Genomic DNA, 12550 nt, shown 5'->3' with positions numbered 1-12550 from the left:
ACGTTTTGAAGATTCCAATCAGGAGTTCCAGGAAATTCTATGGGTAACAGAGATCTCGAGAGATCTTCGCCATTGCAAACGTACATCTCAAATTTGTGGAACCTCCCATGCGACAAGATCTCCAATACCTCCTTGAATCCCTAACGTTTGCGTAATCACAGGAAGCTTCGGAGATCTCTCGAATTTCTGAGATTATTGAAATTTATGGAATCTCCTGTCATCTCCAGTATGCACGATGAATCATGCAGTCACACGAATTCAAAACCTTTGCTACTGTACTTAGAAAACAAAAGAAATTGATGCGTTTGGAAACGTTTATTTTTATTGCAGAATATAGATAATAAGAATAATGTATTACTATTCTTACATGTGGTTCGTTTACATCACGCTGACGCGACTCAGGCACCGAAACAATTCTTTACCTATATAGTTTAAAGGAAGTCTCAGATCGGAGATATCATAACGAAAACGAGATGTAATCTATATACAAATACTATGTGTACAAATATCTACAAGTTCGGATACGCTTCTATTTGTTCGAAGTTCATGATCGTAGTAACACTTGAGTACCGACGAATGCTCAAATCAGAAAAATCATTCTAAATACTTTTCTTTTATTTATAAAGTAGAGCACGTTCCAATTCTTTCGGAACTCTGAACAGAATATTATCTCGGTCGAGAGATAATAATACCTTTAAGTTAACAAAAAGTGGTTCGCGTGATCTCGTACGTTAAGTAACTAATTAGAATTATAATCGTCGTTACTTAACAACCGTCTCGACTAAGAGATTTATATAACGTTATCTCGACGTTATATCTTTAAATCCACTGAATTCGATCTGGATTCAAGTTTGCCTAAATTACAACATCGCAAAGATAGAAGGAGAAAAAAGTGGAATAACAAATCGATTAAAAATACGTCCGTATTTACACATTTTTTGCTGAAAATTACAATCCATAAGCCGGTTTCATACGGAGATACGCGTATGATAGATACTAAATATCATATCATACTCATTTTTACGTATTTCGGTTACGATAGATAGTTTTCGTATGAAGGCGACAGACAACAATACAAGGCAACATTACAAGAAATGGTGACATTCACACAATACGCAAATTGCAATACGTATATTACGATACGCGTATCTCCGTATGAAACCGGCCTTACCGACCAACGAAGAAGACAAAGAAGACAACGCTCGGTTCACATCGACGATCAAATATCGCGTGTCGTGCATTGAGCATGTTCATAATCTCATACACCAAGTAACCTTAACTTAATTCATCTACTATGTACATGTTCGTTGGCTCTATCGCCAGCTTAATTCACCATGTACATACATCGAATCGTTACTTACATTTACGTGATCTCGAATTTATATAGAAAAAGCTTGAGCTGCCACGCGTTTCTCCAGAGACGCGTGACTGAATACGTGGCTAACAAAAAGCAAATGCAATTTGCAGTAAAAAAAATAAAATCGATGGTTCCATCGAGAATATCCTTTTTTTTTTTTTTTAAGTAATTCGTTCTTTTGAGCCGAGTTTGTTCGTTGACTACCGCAGTTTGCACTTGCTCTTCGCGCGCACGAGTTCCCGAACGTTTCTCGTATCGATAAAACTAACTTACTAACTCCTAAATTATTATAGAGTAATAAATGATGCAGATCGCGTGCCGAACCGGCGATACCGTAGAGCATCGTGGAAGTTGTAGCTCAATTTTAAATCGCTCCGATCGAAGATTCACGATTACAATTGCACGCAATTTTTTTACGCAAAGTGTCTCCGAGTATGGCAAATATGGCAAACATTGCGTGTTCATGCACATGCATATATGCACTCGTCATTTTCCAGTTCGCAATAGAGCCTGACTCGAGGTGTTTCGTTCCATTCACGAACAGATTAATAACGTCGATATCCCGAGTTGCCGTCGCGCATCGAATAAATACACAGTCGGCTCAGATGAGAGAGAAAATCTTTCATCTAGATGCTAGAAGCCGAAAACGACGAGTCATGTGGCGTCTCGCGAGTATCGGCTATTTACAAGCGTAACCTGACTTTATCTGCGATCGAGATTCCATTTCTCGACATACGTACTCGCGGGAAGAAGAAGAAGAAGAAACACATTAAAATTTGCCCCTGCGTTTATCGTAGCAAAAATATTTCGTATCACAATGTTACGACGCAGCCAAAGTAAAGCGTGCACAAATAGTAAGAAGTATCCTATCCGCATATCGTGTATAGGACACGTATCTGCGACACTGACGTATTCGCGACATCTACTCCTTTCTTCCACTTGTCGCGTGAACGTTACAATTTTTACGCTAAGGACTTGAGAACGACACCATTTTCATAATGTCGATTACGCACCGTCATCTTGCTACCACGTTATTGCACATACTTACGACAAAAGGAAGAGAAACGCTTCCGCGATTGCTACATACAGGAATCGACGAATTCGATTCCATCGCTGTTATTTCCGTAATAGTTACGATTGTCGAACGATCAACACGCGATACCAGTGTCAATTCTGTATCGATAATTAGCTAGCTCGTCGATCGAAATGCTCATAAGTTAAGATCGTATTTACATCGGAGTGACACGATCGTTCGAAGCGTTTCTCGGCTCCTGTAGCTCGATCGATAAAAAAATCCCATTATCGTTCACGCTTGTAGCGCGAAAATTGCTTCCTACTCTCACCGCGTATGAAACGCCAAGTTGTCGCTATAATGGACGGAGTCGGATTTTAGGCAAGTGCGACGCACGTTCGAATCGCCCACGACGATCAAAGCCGTACGCGACCAAGTACAATTTACCACATTGTCCCTAGATTTACGAGTCAAACGTACACCTCTCCCCTCTTGCTACCAGCAACCGGAGTAGTCGCTGGCATTATGGTGGTCGCCGTGATAGGTGTTGTACCTAGGCCACTGGAGAGCGACGCGTTGGTACAGGACACGCTGCTGATCTTCCTCGAAGTGTCTTGGATACGATGACTCGGTCTACAGAGATCGTGGCCGATGCTGTTAGTTCTCGGTCGAATGTCCTTTCCATGCACTATGAGTCTATCTATATTGGGAGGTTCGTGACCATTCGACACCGAGGCCGCGCGATTTTCCCTCGGTTGAAGACCCGGCGACTGTGGCAGAGACATACTCCTGTCCTCTCGCAATTGCACAACTGGCGGACCCGGCAACGAAGCCGATCGCCTGCCACGTGGATCTATCTTACCATCTTGAGTAGTCGACATCGTGGTAACCACGTAACCGAGTTTCTCGGGATTTATCAGAATGGGAGAGCGATCGTTATAGTTGTCGAAGGTAGACGGATTACCGTCGCTGCCCACAGGACTGGATCTCTCTCCTATCAGAGGAGTGCTTCTGTCTTGGCTTATTAACGGCGTGGAACGTTCTTCCTGTCCTGTAATGCTGCCACTCCTACTGCTTCCACTACCTGACCCCTCTTCCTCGCTGCTGTTCACTTCGGTTAAGGTGGCTTGGTTAGGAACGCCGTTGCTTTGATTCGTTGGTTTGATCATGGACGCGGAAGTTGTCGTCATCAGTCCTAGTTGCGTTAACTGCGACATCGTGACAGGTGTTAAAGTGACAGGAGCAACGAGACCGGCACTGGTCAAAGTAGGGGAAAGAACAGCCTGCGCCAACGCTGCCGCTCCAGATTTCCCAGTTACAGGTGTGCCCTCTGTTTCTTGAATGGGCGAGAGCACGACCTGCACAACCGATAGATCCGGATAGTGGCCGTTCGCCGGTATCACTCCTACGACACCTGCCCCGATGTTCGCCGCGTTCGTCGCCGATAGAGCTAATCTCTGTTCACGGTCGGCTACTTCTTTCGTCACGTCCGGCGTCGGTATGCGAGGTCGGTTCTTCAGAGAAACCGGCACCGGATTTAACTTCGTCATGGTACCTGTCAGGAAACGAACATAAATTAGACAAGCTTGTTACGGAATGATCGAGTCTGCGTCTCGATCCTAAGCCTACGATTAAACTATTCTTAGCGCCGGCAGCGATGATAACGAGGCTAACGATGATCGTACCAATTTTTGAGGCTGCGCTTATTTTACCGCTAGAAAACGGTCCGCTATGGAGCAAGGAAACGAATCTTCGTTCGACCGCCTCGAATCGGGTTGAGAATAGAATGGATGGATAAAATGCGATTAGGTATAATTGCTTAGGTATTTTTCCGCCACTGGCGTGGCTTTCCTTTTTTTCTGTCATAAGTGAGAGGAACGATTGGAGAAAGAAGCACAAGGTCTTAAGAAAAGTTTTTTCGAGAAGAATGATTCGCGATTGCGGAAATTGTTCAGATTACACAAGGTTACTCATTGCATAATTCCTTGCATGCATGTAGACAGGTGGGGAAAACTTCGAACATTCGCGACACTTTCATTGAAAGATGTTTTTCTCGTGCCACATTGGAACGTGCAAGAAGATTGCGGCTTTGAAAATGCCGGCGAAGAAAAACGGAAATACATACGATTATCGTTCGAGTAACGGAATTGAAATTGTTTGCTCTTCTTTTTTCTTCTGGAAATCAATTTTTTATAATGACATCAAAGAATTTTTTTTCATCATTTCATAGAGAAGAACGCGGCTCGGTTAGAGGCACCGATTATTGACTTTAATTCATAGAAACGAGAGATACTGTTAACGTGAATGCGCAGGCGTTACGTAAGATCGTATCATTATCATTTAAATAGTTAAATGAACGTCATTACGACGAACGCTATTCCAGACTGTACACCACTCTGTTGACACGCTTGAGATTTATATTATCACGTTGCGTAGCAATTCCTTACATTTTAATTTCCTTCTATTTGTTTCTATTGTATCGAGTACGAAGACACATCGGAAATAATTTGCGTAAATCACTTGCCTTGTCGACCCATTCTTTGACTTCGAATGCTTTTCCGTCCAACTAGCCTATCGTAAAGGGACATCTTAAGATTCGGATTGTTCGTTTGCGGTAAACCTCCAGTTTCAGGGCTGCTATAAACGCTATTGTGACGATTTCTGGAGAAGAAACCACCGCCGCTGCTGTAAGTGGTCGAAGAACTACGTACAGAGCCCATTCTAGTAATTTGTCGTTGTAGCCAATTTTTCCTTCGCTCGACCAACGGAGTATCGACGCTTTCCTATAATACATGTAAGCGAATATAAATATATCAAGTATAAATACTTCTCTGGAATAAATATTTTTCCAACATGTTTGCTGCACGATCCGATCGTGACACCAAATACAGGTAGCCGGTTGCACATCGAGAGTTTCAAGTTCATCTGGTGACGTGTACTTACGTAATCGGCGTACATGTCATCCTGGTGGGTCTTGCGATGCTGAACGTGATTATGGATCTGTGGGCCCAATATAACGTTTGCATACAGAGCGTCGCTGTCTTTGACCTTATAATGCTCGGCTGAACCCTTTGGCTCTTCTCGTCTGTACTGCTCGCTAGCCACCGTATACGGTAAATCTTTCGGCACGACCTCGTCCCAATATTGATCTTTCAACAATTCTGGGTGTTCCTCGTGCATTTCGTCCACGATCATGTATCCAGCCTATCAAATAAACGCGTCACCGCTAATAAATATGAATCTTGTGACACGATAGTTGAATTTCAATTTCTATACGATTAACTTAAATTTCGATGGAACCTGAGAAAGTTGTTCTCGTACCTTGATGTGACGATCTATAAGCCAATTTAACTCGATATCATCGTCGTCTTCGCCGAAAGGATTGATCAATACCTCGGCAACTTTCAGCCATCCCACGTAAAAGCAGAACTGGAACGAACGAATCGGATTGATCGATAGTTATTCATCGAAGACGGGATCGTCTTTTTACAAGCGTCTTTACGATCGGTGTTCTTACCTGTAGAGCCGTGAAAAATGGAAAATACATGTCTGGTTCCTCGTATTTTCCGCTTCCGACGTCGGTGCGCTCGATAAATTGTCTGCCGAGTAAGGCGGAAAAGAAATACGCGTACAACGATAGCGTGACTACCTGGAAAACGTAAATAAACGGTGTTCAAACTCGTTCGATTAGAACCGTGAATATCACGGCCCTAAAAACGGCGTTACGTCGACTACTGGTAATTGGCGAAATAAAATTGAGTCATCGTTAATTTTGCGACGCGCGATAGAAGAAGGAAAAAAAAAAAACAAATGGCTTTATTATAATTTGCTAATCAAATGTCTCCAGCGCGAGATTACCGAGAGGACAAATGGGTAAATTAAACGACAGAAATTTATAGATAGATATTGCTGTGTTACATCATACTGTTTGATTCCTAGAACGAGTGTCGTATACTTTCTGCGTATCGAGGAAGAACGAATAAACGCGGTCGAAGGTAAGAAACAAGTATCCATCGTTGGTCCACGTCGCCTGCATCGCTATAAATACCGCTTCTCTCAGAATTACTTTCTTCGTTCGTTTTCAAGAATACCTTTATGAAACTTAATACAGGAACGCCAGTGCCTCGATGAACACGTACGTTGTTCATGGACAAACTACGCTGTAGTTAATGATGGGCTCGGAGAAAGTAATATTGGATATCCTGAAGTTCGTAGAAAAGTTAAAATCGTGATGAAACGATAGACGTTGGCCATTTCTAAGGTGAAAGGTTTCTTTGTCAAAGGGCAAGTAATGTCAAAAGCTTGGCAAAGAATTACGTTCCTATCGGTTTCGTCCTTTTTTTGCGTTGTATACGCGTGGACGAACAGGTTTGAATGAAATCATATCAAGGTCATCAAGAGTACTACCTTTCTCATCGAAGGCCACCAGGAAACGATGGTTTATGCAAAGACTCGTTGTGAATAAAAGAAAAAGTACGATCGATAGATTATCTTTAGACTTTGATCATCGCGCACACGAAGAGGATCGATCGCACGTTGAACTGACTGTGAAATTTATTTCCGCCGTATCGACGGACCGCGACGAGATTGCCGCTCGACTCATTTGTCATCCTTGACCATGCGTACTGTCTTCTTAGCTCATACGATATCGACAATGTACTTATTTCCGAGCAAAAACATCGTCTGGAAAAGATACAGAAAGACGCATAAATCATTTGAATTTCAACTTATGACGCAAGATACTCCATTTTAATAATAACGTCATTTGAGAGAAAAGTGTGTTGGAAGACAAAGGATAACCAGCGCAATGTATTCGCTGGTAATTAAAGCGCATTGTCGCATCCCAGGTAAATTGTTCTGTCCTTCTGTCTCTATCTCGCTCTTCCTTTGGAAATTTATAAAACTTCTGTAAGCGGATACATGCTATACAAACGTGCATGCTAACCGATGGATACGAGTAAACCACGCAGGTCGAACAGTATTCGGTAAACGTATTATTACACAGCGCGCAGAACCGTACTGGTTTACGCCTAACCATGCGATTTTATCCTGCTTTTACCACGGAGACAAAGTGCGATTGGTGAAAGACGAACGCACGTCACGGTTCTGTTTCGACACGAAAACACGACAAGGAAAATAATTACAGCTGAGTTGCTCTTCCTGAACATTCTCCGCGTACACTTCTCGTTATTTTCGCTAATTCAAAGCAATCCGACCGTGCGTTTATCTCTCGAAATCTTCGTAATGAAACGTCTCTGGTTTGTGAATTATCATCTTGACTCTCGTGGTACGGATTAATAGCACGTTTTCCTCGCGTGAGCATGCTCTATTTTCCAACCAAGAATCCCAAGCATTCTCCCACCAACTGATAAACTAATGCGGAACGCGAATCATCGATCAGTTCCATTACCGGTATAATTTATGTGAGGAGTACGAGTTACGGGAATAAAAATGAGCTCTGTTCTATGCCGCTGACTAACCGAGTGGCTTACCCCATCGTCTGTGATCGAACCAAATGTAATCGGTATTGAAATCCCCGACGATTAACGTATCAATGTATGCCCGGAGGAAAAAGGCGATCGGTTTTTTTAATCATACTTTTCCTCGTTCGATGTGTTTCAATTTCGCATTTATTATTATCCTTGGCAGTCGATGACGCAATTTTGCACAATGAATGAACAATTTTCTCATCGTTCATGTAATGTCGACTGTGATTGATTCAGTTGCTCATCACGCTTTTCAGATCTGTGCTTATTAACCACTTTTAGAGAATGCCTTTAAAGTTGAATTTATCAAGCCTGGACGAAGGCATCGTCTCCCAGGCATTGGCCACGTATATACAAGATCATGACGCGTACAACTCTTTAATACCGCGAAAATAATGGCGTTCGTAGCCGACAATTAGGGACGTTAGCTGATGAGCAATTAACGTTGCACAATGAATACGTGCCTGCTAATTGCGAATACGAAACATCTTTCCAAGAATGGATCCGTTTTGTTACTGCGCCGCAACAAATCGAGTCCTTCGAACTGGATAAAGAGAGCCACGAGCACATTGTTAACATCGATCTTGGGTAGTTGGTAACTTTTTAATGTCTGCTGTATATTAAATGAATGATCTTCGAGCGTCGGCGGCCTCCGCAATTACGCATCGAGTCTTTTATCGATGATATCGTGTTGCAACGAGGTGACGTACTTTCTAATGATCGCTACTGCCTCGAAGCTCGTTAACTTCTTGCTATGGAAACTACACTCGGCCGGGCAAATTGAAATGCACCGTTCGAAGGAACGGCCGTTCCCTTAACGCCGGACGTGTCGACTCGCGTTTGTTGAAACTCTCGCTAAGAGATGAGCATGAAACAAGCTTACAAGCGTTAGAAAGATGTTAGAGAGATTCTATTGGAAAAACTTGATTAGAGGAAATGGCGAGAGAAAACGCTGCATTGTGAAGCTAACAACGGAATTAAGACTTACGCAAGCGTGCGCTGCACACTGTCAACAGTATCAAAGCGACGAGGTGGTTACGATGAGAATCAGCTCGGGATGAAGACGTTCGTTTAAAACACTTGGCATTTCTCAATGACGGTAAACGCCATCGCAATTACCCGGCTTCTCCACGATTTCTGAATGAGATTGGAAAAAGAATAATACGTTGTGCCATTCCTTGATTAAATCTTCGCTTTTTGTAACGCTTGTCAACGAGGAGAAACTTTAAACTTGGATGGATCTATCGGCAGATTCGAAAATTTCGTTCCGGTGAATGTTGTTTGCCTTCCAAACAATTTCACATAACTAGTCCACCTTCATGTTTTCAAACATTCGACGATTTATCGAACAGAATAATACAAGAATTATAAAGTGTATTAACAGTGATACATGTTCGTACGGTGACACGATTTTGTAGAATATTTCGATACTCACCTGAGTGTAAACGAGAGGAACGCAAACAGTGTCGTAACCAATGAGCGCGCCAAGCCTCTTCCGGATGTCGCTTAGCTCGACAAGGAGGGTTTGTACTACTTGGTCGCTAGTTATTAAGGCTTCCCTCCTGGCCCTGTTGATGATGTTCGTCGCCCAAACCAGAGGCATCCAGTACTTGGACATGGCCGCCTTCTTGTTCATCATCTCGAAGATTTTCTTCTCCGACTCCATCATCAGACCTGGAAAGAAACAGCGGGATCGCTAGGTCATTTTCACTCTATTAAAACTTTCGAGCGTGAAGACGAAACTATATCGAAGTAGAAACGTGGCATAGAGATCTCCCGCGAACTTTCACCGAACGGACGGTTACCGAATTGTCGCTGGCAAACCGATAACTCGGCTGGAACGTGAAGAGGAAGAGTTATCGAGTGGCAATAAGTCAAAGCTGTCTCCATCGAATAAATTCATCCGCGATTCGTTAATCGAAGAACGCATTTGCATATGTGTCGCGTTATCGAGCAATCTATACCTCACAACGCGACTTTCGCGCGTGGATCCAGCGCTACGTAGTCACTTACTTTACTCGTAACATGAATGCAAATGTATACGAAACTTTTTAAACTCGTCGACCCTGTAGTTGCCACGTGTATTTGCGCATCATTGTTTAATTATATATCCATGGTTTCTCGGAACATGCTAGATATTTTACTATTAACACCGTTCGATGCTTGTAACGTTTCAATCCTTCTACATTGTCCATAAAATCTTCTGTCGGCATATTTTACAAAGATTATATGACAATCCACGAGCGTGATAAATTCGAACACTTAGAGATCGTTAAATGATATCCATTAGCGTTATAGGAAGAAAGGGCGATTGTTTATCAGCAGGCAATACGACGATTATGTAATGGCTTGTGGCTGCTCACGTGACCGGTTCGTAAACATGAAACACGTGGAGAATGATGCACATTGCACGTAGCCAAGAGCGCAATCGAGAATACGCTATTAGTCAGGCGATGGTCGTCCCGTTTAGAAGAGCACGTCGAATAGTTAGCTATAACGCCGCTAAATGTAAGGCCTTCGATTTCCGAAAGAAAACTAAACATTCACTGGAAGAATGCTAAGTTGCTGATTTCCGCCCACAATTCGCATTACGTATTTATTACATAACTTTTAACCGATATTTCTCTGAAATGTAATAGCGTTGTGATTATAATTAGCAACGTTATAGAAACTTTTACACGTTTAGATGAAATATTATTGTACAATTTTTGCAGAAGGAACGTGGCTCGATAAGATAGTGAAATTTCCTGATGAACTTCGTTCTCACGTAGTATAGCTATCTCATCTTTTTCGTCAAACAGTATTACAATATAACGATCCTATTAAACATGAAGCTATATTTAAGTATTTATATATAAACGTTTTTGAAATTGCACAGATTATGAAATAAAAAACATATAGTATTACAATCGATACAGTGTTTCTCAAAGTTAGAATAACATATGGTATCATGCAATACCTAACGCCTGGAGAGTTCAACATGTCGACAATTAGTAAATGACCTCGAAATCGATATGCCTTCTTAGCGGTGCGCAACAAATAATGAGTGAAAAAGCATTGTGAGAAAACACCTATCATAAATAAGAGTCGATTTCACAAGCTGTTGCTTTCTTGTAGGAATACGTTACGCGTCCGCAGATGTCTGCTAAATTAAAGCTACATGCTTGATCTTCAGTCTATCTTTATTATAATCGTTTTGTTGCCTCCGCCGTGTATGTGTTCTACCAGCTAATTAAGCGTGTTTCTCGTCTCGAATTTGTATCCTATCGTATCGAAACACCTCGTATAAACAAGTGACGACGTTCTTGTGCGACCAGTCACGTGAACGAATCGTCGTCGATAGTTGAACAATTGGAGACATTACGCGACGCTTTGTGTTTTATGAGTGCAACAGAAACGTCCCAGACTCTGTCCTGGTGGACACTTTAACGATCGTCCTCAGACGAAAAAACCATCTTAAAAGTCACGGGCGACCGCAGTGAGCATCGTAACTACGCTCGATTGGTATTCGATCGGTTAACGGGATCCTGATAATTTCTCTCGAGGGGAATCTTTTTATTGTTACAGTAGAAACGGATGCGTTCTGTACGGATGGTATCTATAACGAAGCTAGGAGCAAACGGCCGAAAAAAGCGACGCCGTCGTTCGAAATAACTCGTGGCGTCGTTCCCCGACAAGTAGCCATCCGAAAGAAACAGTCTGCCCGATCAAAGAAACGCAAGTGTTGACGTCTAGTTATTAATGGTGGCACATATGTTACCGAGCAGGTTCAGGTAATGACCTTAATCGGAAAAACCAACGCGCAAAATGCCGTTGGTACCAATATGACTCGCGTACGTGCCCGTTTTTCGACGTGCGTGGACCATTTCTCGTCCCTGTTTCGGGCAATGAATTTCTTATTTATTCGTTCGTTATGAGACTCACATACAAGAAATTCATATCAACCGTTTATAGCTGGTTAAAATCTATCTCAAGGATAAATTGTACAGATATTTTATTGTTAGATGAAAGTTATCGATGGCGTTTTTGCGTCGAGAGTTATCGATCGCCGATGGAACGAAATCGACTGTAGACGTCACACGAGCATTCTATACGATCGAAACGGTACGCCGCGCTACCGGCTGAATCGATATGCAATCGGTTCTTTATTCGGTGTGTACGACCTTGATGCAATCGCATGGTCACATGGCTTCTATACAATGAGTTCGAGAATTTGCAACTGAGAGAGTCGTGAGCGATAACTCATCGTATGAGTCACGCAAAAGTCACGAATACGACATTGCGAACGCACCTAAATACGTACGCTGAGACGATTAACATAATGCCTGACATTTTGTCAATTAGCTTGACAATTAGATGATGCGGATACTTGATTTTTGTAATCAGGAATAACTTCAGCGCAAGAAATAATGTCATAGCACTCCTTTCGTAAAGAATAATTGGCTGATAGGAAATCGATTATACAGCTGTAATTTATGTTAATAAATGAGCGATAAAATTGACTGAAAAGAAACTATTTATTATTCTATGCGGTTTATTCCTGGAAATTGACGTTAAAGAGATTAGCTTTGCCCTGATTAAAAAAAAAATATTTGACGATCGTTCGGGCTTGACGAAACTCAGCCGCTTTCGCACGTTACACTTGGCGATTTTCACGCGGAAAAATACGCGACGCCATCCGCTCGAAACGAAATT

General features: G+C 42.2%; 1 protein-coding gene across 5 annotated transcripts in view; it reads right to left on the bottom strand.

Annotated features, from left to right (window-relative positions):
• Positions 1-300: 300 nt before the first annotated feature.
• The window catches only part of Best2 (bestrophin family protein), a 41342-nt gene continuing 29092 nt past the window's right edge, over positions 301-12550 (bottom strand). For 4 of the 5 annotated variants that reach the window (XM_072022474.1, XM_072022476.1, XM_072022475.1 and 1 more), the window contains 6 exons: positions 9291-9529; positions 5887-6018; positions 5691-5798; positions 5313-5573; positions 4894-5152; positions 301-3924 (listed from right to left, as the gene is read on the bottom strand). In XM_072022474.1, the coding sequence (XP_071878575.1) occupies positions 2840-3924; positions 4894-5152; positions 5313-5573; positions 5691-5798; positions 5887-6018; positions 9291-9529 (2084 nt within the window). In that variant the 3' untranslated portion in view covers positions 301-2839. Of the gene's footprint in view, positions 3925-4893; positions 5153-5312; positions 5574-5690; positions 5799-5886; positions 6019-9290; positions 9530-9999; positions 10380-12550 lie in introns of those variants that run through there. The other variant, XM_072022479.1, reaches the window with a different exon arrangement.

The sequence above is a fragment of the Bombus fervidus genome, chromosome 2 (assembly GCF_041682495.2).
Source record: "Bombus fervidus isolate BK054 chromosome 2, iyBomFerv1, whole genome shotgun sequence".
In the NCBI taxonomy this organism is placed as follows: Eukaryota; Metazoa; Arthropoda; class Insecta; order Hymenoptera; family Apidae; genus Bombus; species Bombus fervidus.
This window is presented reverse-complemented; position numbering and strand designations above follow the sequence as displayed.